At 45.6% G+C, this 27,910-nt stretch overlaps 1 protein-coding gene across 1 annotated transcript; it reads right to left on the minus strand.

Moving 5' to 3' along the window:
- Positions 1–1,313: 1,313 nt before the first annotated feature.
- aqp7 (aquaporin 7) lies at positions 1,314–27,910 on the minus strand. Its single transcript, XM_084326088.1, has 6 exons — positions 27,718–27,910; positions 20,053–20,179; positions 12,472–12,609; positions 11,786–11,904; positions 7,183–7,400; positions 1,314–2,593 (listed from the first exon to the last, which is right to left on the minus strand). Exons 1-6 carry the CDS (start codon positions 27,853–27,855, stop codon positions 2,398–2,400), a joined length of 936 nt encoding a protein of 311 aa, XP_084182214.1. The 5' UTR covers positions 27,856–27,910; the 3' UTR covers positions 1,314–2,397.

Below are 27,910 nucleotides of genomic sequence, written 5' to 3' on the forward strand. Positions count from 1 at the left end.
TCTGTTGTAGAGTCCGCTTTTGATCGTTTTGCAGGGTTAACAATAACGCTAAGCTAACGGCTAACGCTAACGTTACTACATGCAACATACTAGCTCGCATCGATTATATTGAATGTCATTGATCTACTGGTCGACCGAAAATGTAAACGGGAATGTCTTAACACGACTGCGGACTCTGGATGTTGATATAAAATGAACAAATTGCCAATAAATATGAAGTTATATTTGAACCTCTGTTGTCAAGCCGTGTCAATATAACCCACCCCATTTTATCACGAATGGGTGGTGTTGTAGAGTCCGCTTTTGAGCGATCTACTGGTCGACCACGGCCGACTGGTTGGGCACCACTGGTCTAATAGAAATAAATGCATTCGAACAATGTAGACATAGCAATGGCAAACAAAATGTATGACGTTATGTCAGCACCAGGCGCCACGCCCGTGAAAAGGTACAAGCTCGCAAAGCCACACCCCCCGTTCTCCCGGGACCGACCCCGAGACCACCTCTGCCAGCTGGTCCCGTTCAGCGGGGGGTAAAACGATTCAGCCGCGTTTCGCACCCCAAAAGGGGTGAGTGAGAACACTGCCCCCCGTGCTCCGGGACGGTGATTCGATACAAAAGGCTGAGTGTGAAAGCCCCCTTAGTGCTGCGTTCACACTGCAGGCCTTAGTGCTGCGTTCACACTGCAGGCCTTAGTGCTGCGTTCACACTGCAGGCCTTAGTGCTGCGTTCACACTGCAGGCCTTAGTGCTGCGTTCACACTGCAGGCCTTAGTGCTGCGTTCACACTGCAGGCCTTAGTGCTGCGTTCACACTGCAGGCCTTAGTGCTGCGTTCACACTGCAGGCCTTAGTGCTGCGTTCACACTGCAGGCCTTAGTGCTGCGTTCACACTGCAGGCCTTAGTGCTGCGTTCACACTGCAGGCCTTAGTGCTGCGTTCACACTGCAGGCCTTAGTGCTGCGTTCACACTGCAGGCCTTAGTGCTGCGTTCACACTGCAGGCCTTAGTGCTGCGTTCACACTGACAGCCTTAGTGCTGCGTTCACACTGCAGGCCTTAGTGCTGCGTTCACACTGACAGCCTTAGTGCTGTGTTCACACTGACAGCCTTAGTGCTGCGTTCACACTGCAGGCCTTAGTGATGCGTTCACACTGCAGGCCTTAGTGCTGCGTTCACACTGCAGGCCTTAGTGCTGCGTTCACACTGCAGGCCTTAGTGCTGCGTTCACACTGCAGGCCTTAGTGCTGCGTTCACACTGCAGGCCAAAGCTCTGGCCAATATCAGATTCCAGTGTGAACCGGTCGCTGCTCCTGAACTGGACACACGCACGTCCAAATGGACAATAAAGAAGATGGATGTAAAATGGTGGCGAATGTCCATCTTCTAGACGTGAAAGTCGCATGACTGTTCAGACTTGAGGTCGCATTGCAAAAAGATCAGACCTGTATCTGAATCAGGACCATATATTATGAAAGTGGTCCAAATCAGAAAAGATCAGATTCCATGTGATTTGTGTTGTTCACACTGTCATGAAACAGATCTGAGTCACATATGAGCAAGAAAATCTGATTTGGACCACTTTTTCCTGCAGTCTGAACTAGGATTGGGTACCGTTCACATTGGTGTAAAGTGTAACCACACTTGCGACAGTTTTCGGCTTGCCATTGCCCCAACTGCTTTGTTGTTGAAGTGTTTCAAGTCAAATCCTAGGTAAGTGTGTATTGTGCGTGTGAACGTACGGCACACTTCATAGGTTTTGTTTTGCGGTAAACTAAACGTTGATGTCATCGATACAAAAATTTAAATAGAAAAAAGAAGATTTTTTTTTTACTTTTTACAGTACCGAAATGTGGCACCGGTGGATCTCACGTGAATCGGTACTCTGTAGTACCAACGTGATTCGGTCGATACCCTTAAAAGTACCGGATTCGGTACCCATCCCTAGTCTGAACGTAGCCTAGTAGTGACGCTGACTCGATGCTGACTTAGCTGCCAGCGGCTGGAGAACTAACGGCTACAGAACTCCAGAACTACACGGAATGCCCGGATTTCCCCAAGGGGATCAATAAAGGAATATCTCATCTAATATAGAATGTTATTTGACTATTCTCCTGTTTTTCCATATCTTTCCATCTCATGTTGATCTGTTATCCCTCGTGGAATGTTTCAGCTGTGCTCATATATACAGTACTCGCATAGATAGACAAGACCCGCGCTCGCACACACACGCGCACACGCGCGCACACACACACACACACACACACACACACACACACACACACACACACACACACACACACACACACACACACACACACACACACACACACACACACACACACACACACACACACACACACACACACACACACACACACACACACACTCACAGATGTCTCACACACACACATCAGCACAGATGCTCTTCTGTTTCTCCAGGGGGGCGTTCTCCTCCTCCTCCTCTGTCTCTCCCTCTAGCGCCCTCCTTTGGTCAGGGTGGTGCATTTCCACGAAGGCCTTGTAGACGGCCGCTCCTATCACTCCTCCCAGGCAGGGCGCTACCAGAGGCACCCACCACCAGCCGTTCCCAGCCCTGCAGAGAGAGAGGAGGAGAGAGAAGGACGGGTCATTTTGAGTGTCGTAGAAAGTCTCCGAAAGGAATGTCCTTAACACTTTGAGCGCCAGCCGCTTTAGCCATCTTTGTACTCAGTGTACCACCGCTGTAAAGTATAGGGATTTTCACTGTGCGTTGCGGTGTTTGCAGGGATATATCTATATTCTATATTATAGCTATGGAGACAATAATATGGCTAATTTGACATTAACTATCCATCGTTCAACATGTGAAAAAAAAATATATATTTCATGTATACGTTCGCGTGTTATACCGTGGTGAATATTGTATAGTTTCAGAGTGATCCTGGCTAATTCCTGGTAACTGTGTTATGGACCAATACGTGCATTTTGCTAAAAGTGTTCGCGTTGCTCGCCTGGACACGCTACTATTTCCAATTCAAAGGTATATAATAGGTATTATGTTTCATCATGAATGCATGAAAGGGGGGGGGGGGGGCGTTTCTTTATGCTTTGATCGTCAGTAACGGCATTCGTTTTGAATACTACATGCATTGATCGGCCGGATCGATATGAAATCATTGTAGGACCAAGGTGGAATTGATGTCATATAGTCCTTACCTTTACTAGGAGGTATCCCAAAAAGAATATTCCAATTGTCTGATTTCCAGTATTGATGTCGATCGGGTCCCTGACACGAAGTGGCACAAGATATGCCTCAAGTGTGCTGAATGCGTTTCGAAGTGGTCGGATGAAGCAATTCACTTGGCTTGGTCTAAATTATCTGTGTAGCTCTACATTCTGACAGCAATCACTGGTATAGAGTGTCTGGTCAGTAACATGGGTCTCCCAGTCCCTCCACTCTGCAGTAAACAGTCATCACTGATATAGAGTGTCTGGTCAGTAACATGGGTCTCCCAGTCCCTCCACTCTGCAGTAAACAGCCATCACTGATATAGAGTGTGTGGTCAGTAACATGGGTCTCCCAGTCCCTCCACTCTGCAGTAAACAGCCATCACTGATATAGAGTGTGTGGTCAGTAACATGGGTCTCCCAGTCCCTCCACTCTGCAGTAAACAGCCATCACTGATATAGAGTGTGTGGTCAGTAACATGGGTCTCCCAGTCCCTCCACTCTGCAGTAAACAGCCATCACTGATATAGAGTGTGTGGTCAGTAACATGGGTCTTCCAGTCCCTCCACTCTGCAGTAAACAGCCATCACTGATATAGAGTGTGTGGTCAGTAACATGGGTCTCCCAGTCCCTCCACTCTGCAGTAAACAGCCATCACTGATATAGAGTGTGTGGTCAGTAACATGGGTCTTCCAGTCCCTCCACTCTGCAGTAAACAGCCATCACTGATATAGAGTGTCTGGTCAGTAACATTATGGTCTCCCAGTCCCTCCACTCTGCAGTAAACAGCCATCACTGATATAGAGTGTGTGGTCAGTAACATGGGTCTCCCAGTCCCTCCACTCTGCAGTAAACAGCCATCACTGATATAGAGTGTCTGGTCAGTAACATGGGTCTTCCAGTCCCTCCACTCTGCAGTAAACAGCCATCACTGATATAGAGTGTCTGGTCACTGGTCAGTAACATGGGTCTCCCAGTCCCTCCACTCTGCAGTAAACAGCCATCACTGATATAGAGTGTCTGGTTAGTAACATGGGTCTCCCAGTCCCTCCACTCTGCAGTAAACAGCCATCACTGATATAGAGTGTCTGGTCAGTAACATCATGGTCTCCCAGTCCCTCCACTCTGCAGTAAACAGCCATCACTGATATAGAGTGTCTGGTTAGTAACATGGGTCTCCCAGTCCCTCCACTCTGCAGTAAACAGCCATCACTGATATAGAGTGTCTGGTCAGTAACATGCATCTCTCAGTCACTCCACTCTGCAGTAAACACAAAATGCATTTTCTGGTATCCCTTCCCACTTTATCTAATCAGGAGAGAAAACCCTAGCTATTTTAACTTGTTTCAAGAAATCTTGCCAAGCCTAATGTGTACTTCCTGCACTGGTTGATTTTACTTGTTGCAAGCACATTTGCTTAAAATTCGTTTTTATTTCTTATTTTTGTCAGAAATGTTTTGCAGTGTGGAGTTCTCTCTCCTGATTGGATAAAGTTGGAAGGGATGGCAGGAAGCGTGTATGCCTTCTACGATGGAACTGCGTTTCCGCGTTCGAGTTTTGCGCTCTGATTGGCCAGGTCATGTGACATCTGCGCCAATCGTGGGACAGCAAGTTCTGCGCCTATTTCCGGGTCTAACAGCCTGCAAACTACCTGGCGTTCTATCGCCATGCTCTAAGACAAACTCTAACCTTAACCAACTTCGAAAGAGTGCCTAAGCTTAACCGTTGGAATCAGGGCAGGCGTTCTATCGCCATGCTCTAAGACAAACTCTAACCTTAACCAACTTCGAACGAGCGCCTAAGCTTAACCAGTGTAGAAACTTGCGGTCCCACGATTGGGCGTACATGTCACATGACCAGAAATGACCTGGCCAATCAGACACGCGGAAACACAGTTCTGTTGTAGACGGCATTCAGGCTACCAGGAAATGTATTTTGTGTTTACTGCAGAGTGGAGGGACTGGGTGACCCATGTTACTGACCAGACACTCTATTATTTTAACATGTAGACCACTTATTTTAACATGTAGACAGTGACACTTGTTCTAACATGTAGACCATTTATTTTAACATGTAGACCACTTATTTTAACATGTAGACAGTGACACTTGTTCTAACATGTAGACCACTTATTTTAACATGTAGACCACTCATTTTAACATGTAGACAGTGACACTTGTTCTAACATGTAGACAGTGACACTTGTTCTAACATGTAGACAGTGACACTTGTTCTAACATGTAGACCACTTATTTTAACATGTAGACCACTTGATTTAACATGTAGACAGTGACACTTGTTCTAACATGTAGACCACTTATTTTAACATGTAGACCACTTGTTTAACATGTAGACCACTTATTTTAACATGTGCACTTTGAACTGCAACCTCTGTATGAAAAGTGCTATACAAATAAAGTTATTATTATTATGTGTAGACTAATGTAGACTACTTGATTTAACACGTAGACCACTTATTCTAACATGTAGATCACTTATTTGAACATGTAGATTACTTATTTTAACACATATACCACTTGTTTAAACATGTAGACCACTTATTCTAACATGTAGACACTTATTTGAACATGTAGATTACTTATTTTAACACATATACCACTTGTTTAAACATGTAGACCACTTATTCTAACATGTAGATCACTTATTTGAACATGTAGATTACTTATTTTAACACATATACCACTTGTTTTAACATGTAGATTGTAGATCACTTATTTTAACATGTAGACCACTTGTTTAACATGTAGACCACTTGTTTAACATGTAGACCACTTGTTTAACATGTAGACCACTTATTTTAACATGTAGACCACTTTTTTAACATGTAGACCACTTATTTTAACATGTAGACCACTTGTTTAACATGTAGACAACAAAATACCACTTACAGTATTTTTCACTGTCGCTTCACTGTTTATTTCTGTCCATTACAACTACAGGTGAGGGTACAGTAAGGATGTATAACCATAACCCTAAGTATAACCATAACCCTAACCCCCCCTGACTTTGAAATGTGAGAAATGGAACATTGCTTTTTAACACATTGGACGCCAGACCGGAGATAAGTCGGGTTAACTCGCCATCGCTTGAGCGCCAATCACGAGAAAAGTCTGGTTTTAATCGTTATTTCTTTTATTCGCTATATCCATTCATAATCCATCCATCCAGCCTGATGTTATCATTGGGAATGGCTCTGAGATTGCAAACGGCCAATACCGCCGCCTAACGCCTTGCGGTCGGAATCCGATCTGGTTTGGGCTGTGCATCGATCTAAGAAGTACGGTCCGGGTTTTCCTTCTTGGGCATGGGGAGCGGTTACAACACACAGTTTGGGGACACTGGACACCATGGATTCATGTGTTTTGGTTGATAAACGTTGGAAAATACGACCGCAATCAATATTTGGAATGGCTTTGGATTATTGGATTGGATTATTCTTTTTGCAGTACATCAGATATGAGGATAAGGACTCTATATGTTACCAATCTTGGGTTGATCCAATGTTTTTTTCCGCAGCGAACACAACGTGTGTGTGTGCCTGCCGTTGGCTGCAGCCGAAGCACGGACGGGCGTCTTTTCCTCCCCCGCTTCCGTGCGTGCATGATGAAACAATACCAATAATCTAGCGTTTATTTCAGAACGATTCATAAATCAAGCGACAAATGGCACGATTTCTAAGGAAATGCATTGAAGCGTTATTTGCTGGAGTTTATTGGTATTCGACAGGATCACTCTAAAACTATACTCATATTCACCACGGTATAAAACGGAAATGTATGTATGAAAAAATGATCAGTTTTTAGTTTTTAGTTTTTAGCCCTGCAAACACCGCACCCACCCCTATTATTTAAAGCGATGGCCTTCTTACCACAAGGTAAACAGCGACATCTAGGCGCTCAATGAGTTAATGTTCTCATCCTCCACACACCCCTCCTCCTCCTCCCCCCCTCCTACCTGAACACGTCGGGCCCCCAGCCTGCCATGGCGGTGAAGACCCTGGGCGGCAGGTCCCTGCTGGGGTTGATGGCGTAGCCGCTGTTGCTGCCCAGAGAGATGCCGATCAGCAGCACCAGGAGGCCCACTGCCACCGGCTCACTGCCCACCGCCGCGGGCAGGTTCCTCTGGTCCGACAGGGCCATGAGACACAGCAGGAGCAGGGCCGTGCCAAACACCTACACACACACAGACACACAGAGACACACACACACACACACACCAGGCATACACACAGAGACACAGAGACACACACACACACACCAGGCACACACACAGATACACACACACCAGGGAGACACACAGAGACACACACACACACACCAGGCACACACACACCAGGCATACACACAGAGACACACACACGGAGACACACACATGTCATATATGTTGTGCATGTCATAAATGTCACTATGAATTGAAAATGGGGGACCCTGATGTAAACAAGACAAACGTCTTTCTCTGGTCTGCATCCCCTTAACAATTGTGTGTATTGAGCTGTACTGTATTGTACCCATTCTGCAATCTGTTAATAAAGTTTTCATTCATTCATTCATTCATTCATTCATTCATTCATTCATTCATTCATTCACTCACACACACACACACACACACACACACACACACACACACACACACACACACACAACACACACACACACACACACACACACACACACACACACACACATAGGGCAAACGCTGATATCTCTGTGAAAACAGCTCTGATTATCCCAAGACTGGTAAAATAGATTCCTTATCTCAGATCAGATGTTCCCCAAAAAGATTATTCCAAGTTCAAGTTCTTTAGTTCAAGTTCTTTAATAGTTGTCATACAGAAGTACAGAATACTTTCATACAAAATGCTTCTTACTGTTACGCTCCAGAGACTGTGCTAGACAAGATAGTATCAAATAACATAATAACATAATATAGCATGAATTTAGAAGAAGAAATGAGGTCACAGTGTTCGGTATAGACATATGTACAATGTTCTGAGTTACCATATAATATACAATACACAATACTATGCAGTGTACTAATGTACAGTACTATCTAGTGCAAAGCAGAAATGGGATGAGGTACAATTTTAGGTACAATTTACAGTAAGGTGTACGAGTTGTAGTGCAATCCTTCATCCATAAATATAAAGTGTGGGGAGTGGGTGCTACAGTGTGTTTGTTTAAAGTGGGTGTGTGCTATAAAGTGTGTGGAGTGGGTGCTACAGTGTGTTTGTTTAAAGTGAGTGTGTGCGTGTGGATGTGTGTGCTATGTGCGTTTGGTGGTTGTTGTTGTGTAGTGTTCATTCATTGTTCGTTTAGCAGCCTGATGGCCTGGGGATAGAAGCTACTTCTGAGTCTTTCTGTGCTCGCCTTGAGACTCCGGTATCGCTTGCCTGACCGCAGCAGTTCAAAGAGGCAGTTGTTCGGGTGACTGGAGTCTTTAATGATTCTCTTAGCCTTGCCCTTGCAACGCTTGTAGTAAATGTTCTGGAGGGTGGGGAGCCCCCCTCCAATTGTGCGTTCGGCTGAACGTGTCACTCTTTGTAGTCTGCTTCGGTCTTGTGCAGTGCTATTCCCAAACCAGGAGGTGATGTTGCCGGTCAAGATGCTCTCTATTGTACATGAGTAGAAGTTCTTAAGGATCTTCTGGCTGACTTGGAACTTCCTTAGGCGCCTGAGGAAGTAGAGGCGTTGTCGTGCCTTCTTCACCACACTGTTAATGTGTGTGGTCCATGTCAAGTCCTCGGATATGTAGGCTCCGAGGTACTTGAAGCTGTTGACTCTCTCAACCGGTGCCCCGTCGATGCTGAGGGGGCTGTAGTCCTTGACCCCCGACCTCCTGAAGTCCACAATCATCTCCTTTGTTTTGCTGACGTTCAGGGAGAGGCTGTTTTCCTGGCACCATCCCGCCAGGACCTTGACCTCTTCCAGGTAGGCCCTCTCGTCGTTGGCAGAGATCAGGCCCACCACCACTGTGTCGTCAGCAAATTTGACGATTGTATTGCTACTCCGCTGAGCCACACAGTCGTGTGTGTACAGGGAGTAGAGGAGGGGACTCAGAACACAGCCCTGGGGGGCCCCTATGTTGAGGGTGATGGATGAGGAGGTGCAGTTGCCTGCTCTCACCACCTGGGGTCTGCCAGTCAGGAAGTCCAAGACCCACTGGCAGAGGTCATAGCCCAAGCCCAGGTCCCTGAGCTTGGCTGATCGCCATTGGCTTGGCTGATCGCCATTCCAAATATCGATTGGGTTTTTTTATCCAACGCTGCGTACTGGAAATATGTATTCCACACTGTTCTGATAGTCCACAATGAGTCCGATGGGCTCGGATTACTTGCCTGAGAAGTAAAATGTGGATTCCGGATTTTTCTTTTCTCATCAATTTTCATTGAGTCCATTCCAAAAGGGTGCATTACCATCTGGGAGACGATAGGGGGCGGTATTTTCCCAATGGAGCTCAGAGAGAGTTTGCAGCACTGACGTGATACTAGATTGATGATATGAATTCAAATCGCTAATAAAAAAAATACGCTATATCGCGTCGTTGGCAATAAACGGTCGACATAAACAAACGACATATAGCCTCGTTGGCATTGAAAGTGTTAACATCACAGCATGATAGGGACGTAAATATGCCGGGAATACCACAAGGCTAATTTCCACCTGTAGTCCTAACATAAAACAGGTTAACTGGTCGATAGATGGAGGGCTGTCCCCGAAGCCTGTTTTTGGGCTTCGAACTTCGTCAGGGCTTTTTGAACGGACGTTCGAACCTTCGTTTTTAATTAAAAGAAATATTTTATTAATATTTTTTTTATATATAAATATCCTCAAACTAAATCCTCAATTTGAATAAAGTGATTAATCTGATTAAATGTAAATGAGTCTTTTTTTGATTAAATCAACTCTTTAATACTATAATATTAGTGTAGCCTAATCTTTATCTGCAACTGTGAAGAAAACACCCATTGGTTTAAACAGAATGAATAGCACATAAAAGAAAAGTTTATTTATTTAATAAAAAATATTCTAATTCGAATGTTGATTTAGAATTCGAATGCCAACGTAACAAACGAAGGTTCGAACGTTTGGGCTCAGCCCTGGACAGGTAGGGGGCAGGTTACCTGGACAGGTGGGGGGCAGGTTACCTGGACAGGTGGGGGGCAGGTTACCTGGACAGGTGGGGGGCAGGTTACCTGGACAGGTAGGGAGCAGGTTACCTGGACAGGTAGGGGGCAGGTTACCTGGACAGGTAGGGGGCAGGTTACCTGGACAGGTGGGGGGCAGGTTACCTGGACAGGTGGGGGGCAGGTTACCTGGACAGGTAGGGGGCAGGTTACCTGGTCGATGAAACCGGAGTGCATGGACAGGTGGGGGGCAGGTTACCTGGACAGGTAGGGGGCAGGTTACCTGGACAGGTGGGGGGCAGGTTACCTGGACAGGTGGGGGGCAGGTTACCTGGACAGGTGGGGGGCAGGTTACCTGGACAGGTAGGGGGCAGGTTACCTGGACAGGTAGGGGGCAGGTTACCTGGACAGGTAAGGGGCAGGTTACCTGGACAGGTAGGGGGCAGGTTACCTGGACAGGTAGGGGGCAGGTTACCTGGACAGGTAGGGGGCAGGTTACCTGGACAGGTAGGGGGCAGGTTACCTGGACAGGTAGGGGGCAGGTTACCTGGACAGGTAGGGGGCAGGTTACTTGGACAGGTAGGGGGCAGGGTACCTGGACAGGTAGGGGGCAGGTTACCTGGACAGGTAGGGGGCAGGTTACCTGGTTACCACCCTCCAGAACATTTACATCAAGCGGTGCAAGGGGAAGGCTAAGAGAATTATTAAGGACTCGAGCCACCCGAACAACTGCCTCTTTGAACTGCTGCGGTAAGGCAAGCGATACCGGAGTCTTAAGGCGAGCACAGAAAGACTCAGAAGAAGCTTCTATCCCCAGGCCATCAGGCTGCTAAACGAACAATAATCGCTAAACGAACAATAATCACTATGCAACAACCATCAAATGCACACAGCACACACACCCACACGCACACACTCACTCAAACAAACAACACACTGCAGCACCCACTCTCCACACTTTAGATCACACAAACACACTTACACTTTATATTTATTGATAAAGGATTTGCACTACAACTCGTACACCTACTGTGAATTGTACCTAAATTGCACCTCGTCCCATTTCTCCATTTCTGCCTTGCACTATATAGTATTGTATATTAGTACACTGCACAGTATTGTATATTGTATGGTAACTACGTCTATTCTGCATCGAACATTGTACATATGTCTAAACTGAACACTGTGACCTCTTTTTTTTACTTCTAATTTTACTATGTTTTTATTTCATACTTATCTTGTCTTGCACAGTCTCTGGGGCGCAACAGTAAGAAGCATTTTGTACAAAAGTATTCTGTACTTCTGTATGACAACTATTAAAGAAACTTGAAACTTGAAACTTGGTCGATGAAACCGGAGTGCATGGACAGGTAGGGGGCAGGGTACCTGGACAGGTAGGGGGCAGGGTACCTGGACAGGTAGGGGGCAGGTTACCTGGTCGATGAAGCCAGAGTGCATGGACAGGTAGGGGGCAGGGTAGGTGGCGAAGATGCCGGCCGTGGCTCTGGGGCCGACCACCGTCAGGTTCCCTCCGCTGTAGTCCAGTATGGCGTCTGACGTGGAAGGAACCCACCACATCGGTTATTCTGGTAGACGTACGACTACAAATCAACAGTGTCTCCTCACCATACTGTAGTAAACACTGTCTCACCATAGTAAACAGTGTCTCAACTGTTCAATAGTAAACGACCGAATGGAAAACGTGACCCGCCTTGGTAGGGCCCCCGCCGGCTGGCCTAACAGCCGGTGTTTGGGCGGACGGTTCCTACCGCTTGCGGGTTCAACGGAAAAAATTAAAAAGAAGAAAGAAAAAAGAAAAATTGTAAAATGTTAAAAAAGAATTTAAAAAAAAGATTGGTTGCTCACGGCTATGAAAAAACTCGATCTTAAATTATTAATAATTTGTATGAAAAAAATATGAAAATTATTATTATAATATATTTTTTTACATATTTGTTTCACATGTATGTGTAAGATTATAACTGTTTGTTGGGTTCATTAAACATATACGTGAATGAACAAAATAAAGTAAAAAAAAAAGAAAAATTAGAGATGCTATCAATCGATATTTTTTATTAAATGCCCATCCCTACTCCTCACTATAGTAAACAGTGTCTCACCATAGTAAATGGTGTAAATCGTCCCCGCTGCCAGGAACGACCCGAGCATTTGGCTGAAAACGTAGAGCGGCAGCATCTTCCAAGCCAGGCGGCCGAACACACACATGGTCAACGACACCGCTGCGTTCATGTGGGCCCCTGGTGGAGAGAGAGAGAGAGAGAGAGAGAGAGAGAGAGAGAGAGAGAGAGAGAGAGAGAGAGAGAGAGAGAGAGAGAGAGAGAGAGAGAGACATACATGTGACATGGAGAGAGGGAGAGAGAGACATACATGTGACATGGAGAGAGAGAGAGACATTTAGTAGACATCACTCAGGTGTATTTATTGATGCTCTCATTGATACTATGTTTGTTTCTGAAGTGTGTGTGTGTGTGTGTGTGTGTGTGTGTGTGTGTGTGTGTGTGTGTGTGTGTGTGTGTGTGTGTGTGTGTGTGTGTGTGTGTGTGTGTGTGTGTGTGTGTGTGTGTGTGTGTGTGTGTGTGTATATAGAGAGAGGGGGGGGCGCTTTGGTAGACTATTGCATTGGTCCATTAATTGAAGATGAACGCAATGCGACATCCTTTACTAGGCTCAGCCACCAACAGTGCAGGTGCTGAACTGCTGATCCGAATGTATAGGTAAAAACCATATTATGCGTTTTCATCAATAAATTAAATGCTTACGCGTGCTCGCATTCACTGGGGGCCTACAGATACATTCTTTCATGGGGCCCACAATCTACAGCTACGCCCCTGCATGTGACATGGAGAGAGAGAGACATACATGTGACATGGAGAGAGAGACAGATACATGTGATATGGAGAGAGAGAGATATACATGTGACATGGAGAGAGAGAGAGAGAGAGAGAGAGAGAGAGAGACATACATGTGACATGGAGAGAGAGATACATGTGATATGGAGAGAGATATACATGTGACATGGAGAGAGAGAGAAACATACATGTGACAGAGAGAGAGACATACATGTGACATGGAGAGAGAGAGAGAAACATACATGTGACATAGAGAGAGAGAGAGAGAGAGAGAGAGAGAGAGAGAGAGAGAGAGAGAGAGAGAGAGAGAGAGAGAGAGAGAGAGAGAGGGAGAGAGAGAGAGAGAGAGAGAGAGAGAGACAGAGAGAGAGAAAGAGAGAGAGAGAGAGAGAGACATGTGACAGAGAGAGAGACATACATGTGACATGGAGAGAGAGAGAGACACTATTAGGACTATCTGACTCTTACTGTAACTGAGGGGTACAATTCCCTGACTGTATTACTAGATATGATACTTACTACCACTACCTTTGTACTTAATATTCGGCCACCCAGTACACGGCATAAATATATTATCATAAACACTCTCACGTAGATGAAACGGATCCAACACAAATGTACGAAGTCGAAACAGGTCTTTATTTCTACACAGCGATGGTGTGTAGAACAAGCACTTAATCACTTAATTACATTTATGAATTGAAATAGTATGCACTTTTATGGCAAAGAGTATTCGTCGGTATATCAATAGAAAATGTCCAATCTCTGAAGGCGCAGGTGGCAAATATACGACCTGGAATAGTTAAGGAATAACAGCAATGATACTTTAATGATTATATACTAGATACACTAGAGGGGGTTAATCCGGTCGCTTGTAAGCCGACAGGAGTAGGAGGGGGGGGGGGGGTAGAATCCGGCTGCCTCGTCCGGCCAAGGGTATCCCAGGTGAACCCACTGTAGTGCCGTTCAATGCGCCGGCGATCCTTGGACCACAGATGAAAGCAGGTGGACTCTTTGTGGGCCGGCTCTCTCCGGTCCACGGGGAGAGACGTGAAGCGACCTCGTCTTGCAGAGCGTCTCCTCACCTTGCGTCCTCTCCAGGGGGGGGGGTTCCAACACACGGCAGTGTCGGGGGTCTTTATCCATGGAATAATCAAAGTATACAAAGCATAATCCGTGCCTGGGAAGGCGGGCTGTCGTCGGTAGAATAATCCGGTATACAGGTCCACTCGCTCGTCGGCTCTGGGGCTCCTCGGGTGCAGCTTCACATGGGGTCAACCACCCTGGGTAAGCAGCCAGTTCTCTGCCCGAAACGATGGGGTACTGACTACGGTAGTATTCTCACCGCACGAAGCACTATATATTAACAGACTATTATTAGCTTAATAGACTACGTCCAACTCGACGATATAGTGCCAAATATGACTATTCAAATATTAATATACACGATGTCTCAATACCGATGGTAGGCGAACTTGGCCTTACTCCCACACGTGGCGTCGCGGGGAGGCTTTACGTCTGTGACTCTATTGGAGGGTAAGAAACTGGACTGAAAAGAAAGTCCTACTTTAGTAGCGCAGTATATATACGCACTATGAACAAATAGTCCCATTAGTGGTGCGGTAGCCAGATTCCTACGCGGAACTAGGACTTGTTCGTACATGTGGAGCGGTACGTTTGAACTGGGTCTGAGTGGTATGGCAGCCTGGCACCAAGGTCTCGACCAATAGTAGAATGGAGACTATTATGGGATGTTCAGTAGGCTAGAATGGATATTCAATGCATATTGTACAAGGAATATACAAGGGATATCAGGGAATATTAGAGAATATACAAATACAATTAAATATATATATATAAATAATATATATATTCGGTTTAATCTGGCCCTTCACAACAGCCACCCCCTGAATAGGTCCCAGACCTAATCAGTTAAACAGAGACAGATTAATCGCGTTGTCTATTTACACATAAGGGTTTGCTGTAGGGGTCAGTCAACTTCACAAAGTCATAGGGTTGTAGGGTCATGGTCATCATCGATTGTGTCTGGGAGTCGAGGCAGTTCTATGAGCCTCGCCACGGGACGGGTGTAAGTGCGACCCTGGACGAGCACTTCAGCTGCTCGGACCTTGCCGTCGGCACCGGTGATCACTTTGCTTACGCGGCCGGCCGGCCACATAGCTCTGGGCAGTGATTGATCAATAATCATGACGACTGTTTCTTCTGTCAAATTGTCTCTCTCCTTTACCCACTTCTGGCGGGTCTGTAGAGACGGTAGGTAGTGCAGTAGGAAACTGTTCCAAAACTTGTCGGCTAATACTTGGCTGTACCTCCACATTCGTCGGCCGTTCGCTTCTTCAGGCCGGTACATTGTCTGGGGTAATGCAGGATCTAGCCGCCCCATCAGGAGTGTGTTGGGGGTTCTGCGTAGGCGACCACCCACTCTGATGAGGGTATGAGCGTCGCTCTCGGGGGCCAGGTGAATTAATCTGCTGTCGGATGGGACGGGCTTTCCTCCCTGTAGACAGGCCAATTCATCGGGGAACGAGTCTCTCTGGGCTCGCTGCAGTAGAAGCAATTCTGCTTCCTCGTAGTTAGCTGCTGACATATCAGCGGGGGACTTGCACTCCGGGTGGTACCGCAGGAATGTTCTTTGTTGTGCACTCTCTATGGACGTGCAATCGTCTATGTTAGGGTCGGTGGAGGCTACGGTGCTCAATCCACAGAACACAGACTTCTTATTTTCCAGCTCCTCTGGACTTGCTTCCCTCGGGATAGGCATGGGCCACTGTCCTTCCGGGAGTCTTAGGAATGCGGGGCCGTCACTGTAGACATTGCGACGGGTGAGGTCATCCAGGGGCATCCCCCGGGTGATGACGTCAGCTGGGTTCTGTTTTGTATCAACGTAGCGCCACTCTGTTTCTCCGGTTAACTCTTCGGTTAAGTCTTGAATCTCGGTGACTCTGACTCCCACGAAGACTTTGTACTTGCATGAGTCCGATTTGATCCAGGCGAGTACCGTCGTGGAATCTGACCACAGGATTGTTCTAGACACCGGTATGGTGAGCTCACGTTGGATGAGCGTGGCTAGGTGCGCTCCGGCTAGGGCTGCGCAGAGCTCTAGACGTGGGATAGATTGTTGCTTGCGTGGGGCTATTCTCGAGCGGGTGAGGACAAATGCTGTGTAGATCTCTCCCCCCTGGTCTTGGGCCCGCAAGTAGGCTACTGATCCGTATGCGACCTCTGAGGCGTCACTGAAGACGTGTAAGTCCATTTTACATGTCTCTGGCCTCACCGTGGGTGGGAAGTAGCTTCGGCGCATATTAACGCCTGGGAGTGAGTGGAGCTCCATCTCCCACTCTCTCCAGATGGAGGCAAGGTGTGCAGGAATGGGGTCGTCCCAGCCCTGGTCCTTGTCCCACAATGCTCGTACAATCATTTTTGCCCTGGTGGTGTACGGTAGAATACATCCTAGCGGGTCATATTGTCGGGCGAGTGTTGTGTACACACTCCGTCTGGTGGTCGGCGCCGCCGCCGGCCTTCCCTGCTCCGTAGTCAGGGGCTTGTGTCTGTAGTGAAGCGAATCTGTTTTGAATCGCCACACCAATCCCAGGGTCATCTCCTGGGCTTCTCCCGGGATTGTAGCCATCCAGGTCTCGCTGCTGGCTGCCTTGTCCTCGGAGGAGAGGCTGCGCAGTACTTGCGGATCGCTGCTGGCCCACTGCCTGAGATCAAAGCCGCCTTTGATCAATGAGGCGCGGAGTTTAATCAGGAGAGCCTCGGCTTCTTCCTGGGTTGAAAGGCTTTGTAGACAGTTGTCTACGTAGAAGCTGTTCTTTACGCTGTGTCGGACCTCTTCGTCCGCTGCTGGGTCCTCTGCTACATGTTTCTGTAGTGCAAATGTCGCACAGCAGGGGCTGCACGTCGTTCCGAAGGGGAGGACTTCCCATTGGTAGATGGCTGGGTGCTCATCTCCTGGCTTCTCTCTCCATAGGAACCGTAACAGGGGCTTGTCCGCCTCTACTAATCTCACCTGCAGGAACATTCCTTTAATGTCCCCGCTGATGGCCACCTTTTCCTGGCGGAAGCGGAGTAGAACGCCGAGTAGGGAGGGGCCGAGTGTGGGACCGGGCAGTAACTCTTTATTCAGATTTTGGGATCCGATCTGGTAGCTGCAGTTAAATACTATGCGGTCTTTACCGTTGTGATGGACCTTGTGGTGGGGCACGTACCACGATTCAGTGGTCTGGTCAGCCTCTTTAATGTCCATCTTTGTGACGTGTCCCGCTGTGATGAGCTTCTCAATCTCAGCGCGGTATACACTCCCTTGGGCGGGGTTCTTGGCTAAGCGCCGCTCCGTGTTCAGCAGGTACCGTTCTGTGGCGTCTGTCTTGGCGTGGAAAGTAGGCATTCCTTCTCGCCGCAGGAGTGGCGTGGCGTATCTCAACACGCCGTTGACCGGGACTCTCTTGGTCCCTGTCTCGAGGAGGTGAATGGTGTAAATGTCATCTTTAGAGCGAATGTCTTTCTTTCCGTTCTTAACACAAATGTACGAAGTCGAAACAGGTCTTTATTTCTACACAGCGATGGTGTGTAGAACAAGCACTTAATCACTTAATTACATTTATGAATTGAAATAGTATGCACTTTTATGGCAAAGAGTATTCGTCGGTATATCAATAGAAAATGTCCAATCTCTGAAGGCGCAGGTGGCAAATATACGACCTGGAATAGTTAAGGAATAACAGCAATGATACTTTAATGATTATATACTAGATACACTAGAGGGGGTTAATCCGGTCGCTTGTAAGCCGACAGGAGTAGGAGGGGGGGGGGGGTAGAATCCGGCTGCCTCGTCCGGCCAAGGGTATCCCAGGTGAACCCACTGTAGTGCCGTTCAATGCGCCGGCGATCCTTGGACCACAGATGAAAGCAGGTGGACTCTTTGTGGGCCGGCTCTCTCCGGTCCACGGGGGAGAGACGTGAAGCGACCTCGTCTTGCAGAGCGTCTCCTCACCTTGCGTCCTCTCCAGGGGGGGGGGGTTCCAACACACGGCAGTGTCGGGGGTCTTTATCCATGGAATAATCAAAGTATACAAAGCATAATCCGTGCCTGGGAAGGCGGGCTGTCGTCGGTAGAATAATCCGGTATACAGGTCCACTCGCTCGTCGGCTCTGGGGCTCCTCGGGTGCAGCTTCACATGGGGTCAACCACCCTGGGTAAGCAGCCAGTTCTCTGCCCGAAACGATGGGGTACTGACTACGGTAGTATTCTCACCGCACGAAGCACTATATATTAACAGACTATTATTAGCTTAATAGACTACGTCCAACTCGACGATATAGTGCCAAATATGACTATTCAAATATTAATATACACGATGTCTCAATACCGATGGTAGGCGAACTTGGCCTTACTCCCACACGTGGCGTCGCGGGGAGGCTTTACGTCTGTGACTCTATTGGAGGGTAAGAAACTGGACTGAAAAGAAAGTCCTACTTTAGTAGCGCAGTATATATACGCACTATGAACAAATAGTCCCATTAGTGGTGCGGTAGCCAGATTCCTACGTGGAACTAGGACTTGTTCGTACATGTGGAGCGGTACGTTTGAACTGGGTCTGAGGGGTATGGCAGCCTGGCACCAAGGTCTCGACCAATAGTAGAATGGAGACTATTATGGGATGTTCAGTAGGCTAGAATGGATATTCAATGCATATTGTACAAGGAATATACAAGGGATATCAGGGAATATTAGAGAATATACAAATACAATTAAATATATATATATAAATAAATATATATATTCGGTTTAATCTGGCCCTTCACAAATAATAAACACTGTTAGGACTATCTGACTCTTAATAATAAACACTGTTAGGACTATGACTCTTAATAATAGACACTGTTAGGACTATCTGACTTAATAATAAACACTGTTAGGACTATCTGACTCTTACTGTAATAATAAACACTGTTAGGACTATCTGACTCTTAATAATAAACACTGTTAGGACTATGACTCTTAATAATAGACACTGTTAGGACTATCTGACTTAATAATAAACACTGTTAGGACTATCTGACTCTTAATAATAAACACTGTTAGGACTATCTGACTCTTAATAATAAACACTGTTAGGACTATCTGACTCTTAATAATAAACACTGTTAGGACTATCTGACTCTTATAATAAACACTGTTAGGACTATCTGACTCTTAATACTAAACTTATTGATGATAGACCATGTATACCATCATCACTATTACTATTGTCTGATCAATTCAATCAATCAATGATTGAATCCTGCCACTCACTACTGTTTACTACTACTACTGTTATTATCAGTATTACTTTGTTCTATGTTCTATTATTATTACCTCTCCTTTTTTATACGATCACTTCAGTCACAGAGTCTTAAGGACCGCCCCCCAAACCACAACCCCACCGAATTCTGGGATCAAAGTGAACTCCCATGACCCACGTCTGAGCCAAAGTCCACACCCATACTAGTACACCCCCCCACCCCTTCTAATCCCACACCTCTGACCTATAGCGCTCAGCCTCCACCCTCCTCTCCTCCCTCCCTCTGTCTTTTCATTCATGAAACCTCCTCCCTCCCAACACCCCTCCATTCTCGGAGCAGTACACACACACACACACACACACACACACACACACACACACACACACACACACACACACACACACACACACACACACACACACACACACACACACACACACACACACACACACACACACACGCACACACACAAAGAGAGTCATGGCCTTAGCTGATTGGTCAGAACGGAGGCTGTTCTCTCACCTGACACCCTCCCTCCGATGTGGACTCCCATGGCCACGCCCAGCCCGAAGCCCAGGTTGATGCTGATGTACTGTCCAAACGCCCCGCGTCCCGTCACCACCTGGGCCACAGAGCCAAGGCCGAACACCTGGACACAGCAGAGACCACGGGTCAGAGACGAGCAGGGGTGTAAAAAGTACCCAGAAATTATACTTAAGTGAAAGTATGGGTAGCCTACCGTCTCAAAATCGTACTCAAGTAAAAGTCAGAGGGCTAGATCTACAAAGAATGGATTGCACGGTGCTAATTGCAAAATAATAGCAATATTATAATATTATATATGTATAAATAATAATAATTAATAATTATAATGATTAATTATTCATTATTATTAAATAATAATAATTGCGCAGGTAATTGATTGATTGAACATTTTATGAACAGATTGCAGAATGGGTACAATGCAGACCAGAGAAAGACTTTCGTCTTGTTTACATCAGGGTCCCCCATTTTCAATTCATAATGAATTGTAAGTAAGGGTGCAATTAGCACCGTGCAATTCATTCTTTGTGGATCTAGCCCAGAGTGTCTGGCTAAAAACACACTTGAGTAAAAGTAAAAAAGTTTCTACTTTTAAATGTACTTAAGTACTAAAAAGTTAAAGTAAAAACTTTTTTTCTGACTGTCTATTCTTCTGATAGCAGGTGTTTTATCAAAGATCCCCGCTTTCTAGTCTTGCACAAGGACCAATCAGCATGGGTATGGGCGGGTTAATTTTCCATTGATGGGGATTTGATTGGCTGTTTTTAAATAAAGCGCGGCCGCAGGATTAATAATGGTAGCGTTAGGCCAGAGAAACAAATATACTAATTAAAATAGTTGGACCTGCGAGATTTGTACTTTGTAGGTCTGCATTTTAAATGTAAGGAGTAAAAAGTATGTTTTTTTTCTCTGAAATGTAATTGAGTAAAAGTACAAGTATACAAACATAATAATACTTGAGTAAAGTACAAATCCCCAAAAACAGTACTTAAGTATTGTAACAAAGTACAATTACTCAAGTACTTTACACCCCTGGAGACAAGCAAACACACAGACGGGACAGCTCACTGTAGGTAAGACGTGTTGGTGTCGGGATCCCGTCTCCCCGGATGATTTTGACGGCCGTGCCTGGTCACGTTAAAGGTCACTATAGATAACATTCAGCCACTAGATGTCACACTATAGCGTGTCTTTTATCCAATCGGGTGCATTCCACGTGGGGGAAATTCATTTTGGACTCACCAAAAATGTTTAAATCATCAATTCATGAATCTATTTTTTTTTGGTGGGGAAAGCGATAAGATAAGATATTCATTCCTTCATTGATCCCCTTGGGGAAGTTCGATCTGAACATAAAGATATGAGAACAAATACACAGTGTAAACAAAGGTGCAGATGAGGGTCTGATTTATATCTTACAATAAATATGTCAATAAAGAATTGTATTCTGAATGTATACTATGAGTAAGAGTCTGAGCAGGGTTTGGTGGTTAAGAGTCAGACACACAGATTGTCACTTGAATGCATTTTAAATTCCCAGCCTTCTAAACCTAATGACCTTTTTTTCCTGGAACCCTGTTGACTGAAACACCTGTTCTTCACACAAAACCAATAACTTCCGGAATGCTGTTATTTTTTCTGTCCCTCAGCGCGTATGTTTACCTGTCCCTGATTGGCTAGTTTGTATGAATGCCTTTCCCTAATTAGACACTCGGTGTCCGGCCCTTTGCCTGTCTTGTTTGCCCATGTGGAATTTGACGATCCTTAGTGTTTTTGCACGTTCCTGATTGGACAGCCTTTATGTGTTGTGTCTAGACCCCATGGCCTGAAGGGACGGACAACTGTGACCTGGCTAGAGGCTTGATGGACAAGCTGCAAAGCGGCATCATTTCACCTATAATAAACAAACCTATATCCCATAACCTTAAAGGTGCTATAGATAAAAAAAAATTACGTAGAGTGATCATTTAACACTAGCACAGCCATGGAGAAAATGCCACTAATTCCTGCGAACCCGACAGCTTATATGAGAAATATGAGAAAAATAAACTGTAAACTATATAATTACCTCTGAATATAAAAATATGAGGTTTACCACAATGAAATGTAGGTTTGAGTGACGTAAAAAAAATAGTTAAAAAAAAATATATATATTATAATTTATTTTTTTTGGATGGAAGAGCCACACATTGACCGGCAAAGAGCCACATGCGGCTTGTGAGCCACGGGTTGCCCACCCCTGCACTAGACGCTCGCAAAGTGCTGTGACTTTCGTCTGTTCCAAAGGCCCATATGTGGAATAACGTTCTAATTACATTTTCCTGAAGTCATTTTGAAATTTCAGAAACCGTGCCAGATAAAACGGGTACTTTTAGGAAAAGTCATTGAGTGACAGAGCTGGAGCTCGACCGAGTGAGTGACGAGGATACATTTATTGAAAATGCCTAGGGGTCATGTGACCCCTTGTCGGCTGTGCTAGTGTGAAACAATAATACGTACACAGAGCTTTTAGAAAGAAGCAGCTGGAGAACTAACGGCTGCAGAACTCGAGAACTATTAGGAGCGTCTGACCACTAAGTGTGTGTGACTGCAACATATGACGTACATCATGCCAGTTAGGGTACCTCGACCTCGTGTATACTGCACCTTGTGTATACTGTTTACCTTTTGCAATTATGCCACATCAATGTGGAACGCCCTACCCAAAGCTGTAAAGGAATGTGAATCACTACCCACTTTCATAAACACTCTCAAAAAACACCTACGGGAGACTGCAATTCTAAACTGGCCCCTGTAAATGTCCTAACCCCACTCCTACCCAACCTCCCCCCCCCCCACCCACCCCCCCCCCCCACCTACCCAACCTCCTCCAATGTACAGTTTCTACGTCAAATGTATATACTTTTTCTCTGGACTCTTTTCGTATCACAAACAGTACTGTATTTGCAAATCTGGTATGTCATAAATGTATAGATGTAGCAGTACTGTCTATCTGTATGTCATATATGTTACAATGAATTGAAAATGGGGGACCCTGATGTAAACAAGACGAAAGTCTTTCTCTGGTCTGCATCCCCTTAACAATTGTATGTATTGAGCTGTACTGTACTGTACCCATTCTGCAATCTGTTAATAAAGTTTTCAATCAATCAATCAAACCTTTACTCTTACTCATAGCATTATATTCAGATACAAATTCTCTCTCCCTCTCTCTCTCTCTCCCTCTCTCTCGCTATGTCATTATGACCTATATCATGCAAGCTACTTTCACTCTTACTAATAGTATATTCAGATTCAAATTCTCTCTCTCTCTCTCTCTCTCTCTCTCTCTCTCTCTCTCTCTCTCTCTCTCTCTCTCTCTCTCTCATTATGATGTATATCATGCAAGCTACTTTCACTCTTACTCATAGTATATTCAGATTAAAATTCTCTCATGATGTCTGTTTTGAGTCTCTCTCTCTCTCTCTCTCTCTCTCTCTCTCTCTCTCTCTCTCTCTCTCTCTCTCTCTCTCTCTCTCTCTCTCTCTCTCTCTCTCATTATGAAGTATATCATGCCAGCTACTCGAGAACTACTAGGAATGTCTAAGTGTGTCTGACTCTTAACCACCAACACCTGCATGAACTACAACGTATGACGTATATCATGCCAGTTAGGGTACATTGTGTATACTGTTTACTTTTACTCTTACTCATAGTATACATTCAGATTCAAATGATCTATTGCCTATATTTATTGTAACGTATAATATAACCGATAGGGCATACAGACCCTCATCTGCAGTTATATTTTTATATTCAAAGTTAATTATATTGTTTACACAGTTTATCTTTTCTCATATCTTTATATTCATATAACATTTTATTGCTTTATGTCTTTCTACTATTACCCTGCCCACACCTGTACCTCCCCTCGCCCCTCCCCCATGCTGCTATGACGCCCGAATTCCCCCAAGGGGATCGTGAGTCCATTCACATCGACATCGCACTAGAAAAACGGGATTCCTCTTGAGGAAAGTGTGTATTTAGGTTGAGCAACTAGCCTGGTTGCTGAAGCACTTTAAGCTGCTATGCAGTTTCTAGGTCAGTAAGCCACGAGGAAAAGTTACACCTATATATACACCTATACAGTTCCAAAAAAGGAGCCTGTTTGCTTACATTCCATGCTTGTCTGCTATCCTGCAGGTGTGTGTGTGTGTGTGTGTGTGTGTGTGTGTGTGTGTGTGTGTGTGTGTGTGTGTGTGTGTGTGTGTGTGTGTGTGTGTGTGTGTGTGTGTGTGTGTGTGTGTGTGTGTGTGTGTGTGTGTGTGTAAGTAAGTACAGTTTATTTATATAGCACTTTTCACAGAGACAACTCACAAAGTGCTTTACATACAGCAGAAATTAAATAAATTTAAAATAAAAAGCAAGAACCATTCAAGAGATAAGAGACAGAACAAAACACAATGCATCACAGAGAAACAAAACAAAACAAAAGACATATTTTGTACCTGGAGGAGAAGCTCAAACATTACCCAAAGGCCTGTTTAAACAGTAATGTTTTTAGCTGATTTTTAAAGATGTCAACAGACGCTACATCTCTTAGGCCACGAGGAAGGGCATTCCAGAGTCTAGGCGCTACAGATTGAAAGGCTCCGTCACCTTTGGTGATCAACCTGGTGTGCGGAATGACCAACAGATCCTGATCAGCTGTCCTCAGGGTCCTGCTGGGCACATATGGTTCCAGCAGGTCGTTAAATATTCTGGTGCCTGGTCATGCAAAGCTCTAAAAGTGAGCACCAGGACCTTGAAATTAATTCTGAGATGTATAGGAAGCCAGTGCAAGGAGGCTAGGATTGGAGTGATGTGACACCTTCTGCTTGATCTAGCAGTCTTGCAGCAGTATTTTGGATGAACTGGAGGCGGTCTATGGATGATTTATTGAGGCAGGTGAGAACCGAATTGCAGTAGTCTAGACGAGAAGAAACGAAGGCATGGATGATCAACTCTAGGTCAGAATGGGAAACAATCGACCTGAGCTTAGCAATATTCCTGAGATGGAAAAAACAGGTGCGGGTCACCGACTTGATATGAGTGTCGAGGTGCATGGCCTGATCAAAGTTTACCCCAAGGTTCCTGAGGTTGGGGCTCACATTAGTTTCTAGGGGCCCAAGGCAACCAGCCACCCTAGATGCAACGCCATCAGAGGCCACGATGAGCACCTCGGTTTTGGCCTCATTTAGCTGGAGGAAGTTGCTAGCTAACCAGGCCTTAATGGCCGACAGATACTCATTTAAAACAATAAAATTTGAATTAAAATCATCAGGGCAATCAGGGTTAAAAGAGCAATACAGCTGGATATCATCCACATAAAGGTGGTAGGAGATGCCTTTAAAAGCGTTAATAATGTGTCCTAGCAAATATAGTGAAAATAAAATCGGACCAAGTACCGAGCCCTGGTGTGTGTGTGTGTGTGTGTGTGTGTGTGTGTGTGTGTGTGTGTGTGTGTGTGTGTGTGTGCTCGCTAGGGCTGCTTCATTATGGAAAAAAACATCATTATGTTGGTCAATATTGAGAACACAATTATTTAACACGATGACTCCTCATGCATCATGCATTTATTGAACTTTAAAAAATAAAGAAATAATTCAAAAACCTATTTTTTTTACCCATTGTTCTCTGAGCACGGATGCTCTTTTTCAGCTACGCCCTGCTTCACATTCACACAGTTCCATTCACACCTGGGAGCTGCCCAGTACAACCACAGTCTGACACCTGTTGGCCACTGAGCAACTCCACTGGAGCAGTTGGGGATTAAGTGCCTTGCTCAAGGGCACTTCAGCGGTTGGTGTTAAGGGTATGGAAGAGAGTTATTAATTCACTTCCCCAGCCCGATTTTTCCTGCCGGTCCGGGGGATCGAACCAGCGACCATCCGGTCACAAACCCGCTTCTCTAACCTTTAGGCCACCGCTGCCCCCAGAGGATTTCCTTGAACCTAATAAATATAATTAAACTGAAAAACAAACAATGACTCAAAGGCTTGTCCCTGCTCACAGACACGACCAGGCTAAAGGTCCATTCTCTTATCACGGGCGAGAGTGGCTCAGGAGGTAGAGCAGTCGTCTGGTAAACTGGAAGTTTCCCTGTTTCATTCCCGTTCCTCCCGGGCAGTGTGTCGAAGTGTCCTTGAGCAAGACACTTAACCCCCTAATTGCTCCCGATGAGCAGGTCACCACCTTGCATGGTCGCCTCCGCCGTCGGTGTGTGAATGTGTGAGTGAATGGGTAAGTTGTGAGGGAACAAAATTGTAAAGCGCGTTGGATGAAAGCTGCTATATAAATGCAGCCATTTAAATCGTAATTGAAAATACAATTGGATGAATCGCCCCCTAGTGGTCACCTGCATGCCATGGTCACGCGCCACTTTTTTTTTTTTTTTTTTTTTATTGATCTTTTTCCTCCTCCATTTTCCTCCGATTTTCTCCCATCCCAATGTTAGTCGTATGCCAATTCCCAACCCCCTTCCTGGTCGCTGCGCACTTACCCCCCAGTCGGTCTGGGAGAGTGGAGGCTACCACGTGCTTCCTCCGACACACGTCCAGCCAATCACCGCTTCTTTTCACCTGGCAGCGCGGATATTCTCTGAGAGGGCGTAGCGTGTGGAAGGATCACACTATCCCACTCAGGTCCCATCCGCGCTTAGCAGGCGCCCCGACCGAACTGTAGGAGTCGCTGTTTACAACGACCCGGACCCACCCCGCCAGCTTCTCCCACCCTCTAATACTGCCAATTGTATTAGTGTGAACGGCTAGCCAAGCTGGTGACAACCCCGGAGCTGTGAGCTGGATTCGAACAGGCGAATCCTAGCGTCTCCGTGGTTGGTGACGAATGCAATCTCCGCTACGCCACCTAACCGCCCACACGCGCCACCTTCTAAGAATAGTGTTTGTTGTAACAGGTGGGTGACATGTGGCCGGGGACCATTGAATGGTCGTCGTGGCGACGCCCTGCTGTGCACCAATCGTTATCCACTGACCTCCACATGGGGGGGGTCATTTGGTCAAGAGCATGACCCACGTAATCAATAGCACATGGTGTTTAAAGATTATCATTCCACACATTTCAGTGTGTTAACAGTCAAACACGTAACACTTCCTCAGTACCTCGAGACAAAGAGACATAATGAGTCCGTCTTCGGAGGAAGAATGTTTTCAAACTGTATTATCTAAAGATGGAGTGTTGTGTTGATTCACTGAGTTAAAGACAGTAGAGTAGAGGTTGAGAACCTTCATGTGACCACATTCACACTCCCAAGTGATTTGGATTGATTTCACAACTGCAAACGCATGAGCTGTCCAATAATTTTACATGGCTTTCCAGTGCAAGGGTTCAATTATTATATAAATTATTATTATTTGCTGCATAACATTTTAAGGTATAATACCAAACAGTAATATTAGATACATTTTCATTATACACCACAAGTACAGTACAAAGAGAAGAGGTTTGGCATCCAACCAGAGTGCAAAACTAACAGTAAAGTGCAATAGTAATATACAATGTATAGGTGATTAAACTGGGTATAAAACATAGTAATATACAGTAGTAATATACAATGTACAGGCGATTAAACTACATGTACTGTTATGTTGTATCACTGTCTCTTACCATCATCACATACGTGCAGAGGGTCTCAGCGAGTCCTACTCGAACGAGCTCGTTCTTTAACCAAAGCCTGAATTGCCCTTTGTTCCCCCTTTTCTCCCGAGGGATCCCAAGTTCAATGGACTGCCCAGAGTCCTTCATTCTGTCCTCTCCCTCCTGTCCCGTCGTCCTCGTCGGTGTCTCCGCTCGGCTAAAG

The sequence above is a fragment of the Notolepis coatsorum genome (genome assembly GCF_963971535.1).
Source record: "Notolepis coatsorum genome assembly, chromosome: 12".
Lineage (NCBI taxonomy): Eukaryota > Metazoa > Chordata > Actinopteri > Aulopiformes > Paralepididae > Notolepis > Notolepis coatsorum.

Coding starts and splice junctions, on each gene's coding strand:
- aqp7 (XM_084326088.1), bottom strand. CDS start 27,855: ATGAAGGACTCTGGGCAGTCCATTGAACTTGGGATCCCTCGGGAGAAA. Junction 20,180..27,717: donor TCTGCACGTATGTGATGATG/GTAAGAGACAGT, acceptor TGCTGTGTCCAG/GTGTTCGGCCTTGGCTCTGT. Junction 2,594..7,182: donor TGGGGGCCCGACGTGTTCAG/GTAGGAGGGGGG, acceptor CTCTCTCTGCAG/GGCTGGGAACGGCTGGTGGT.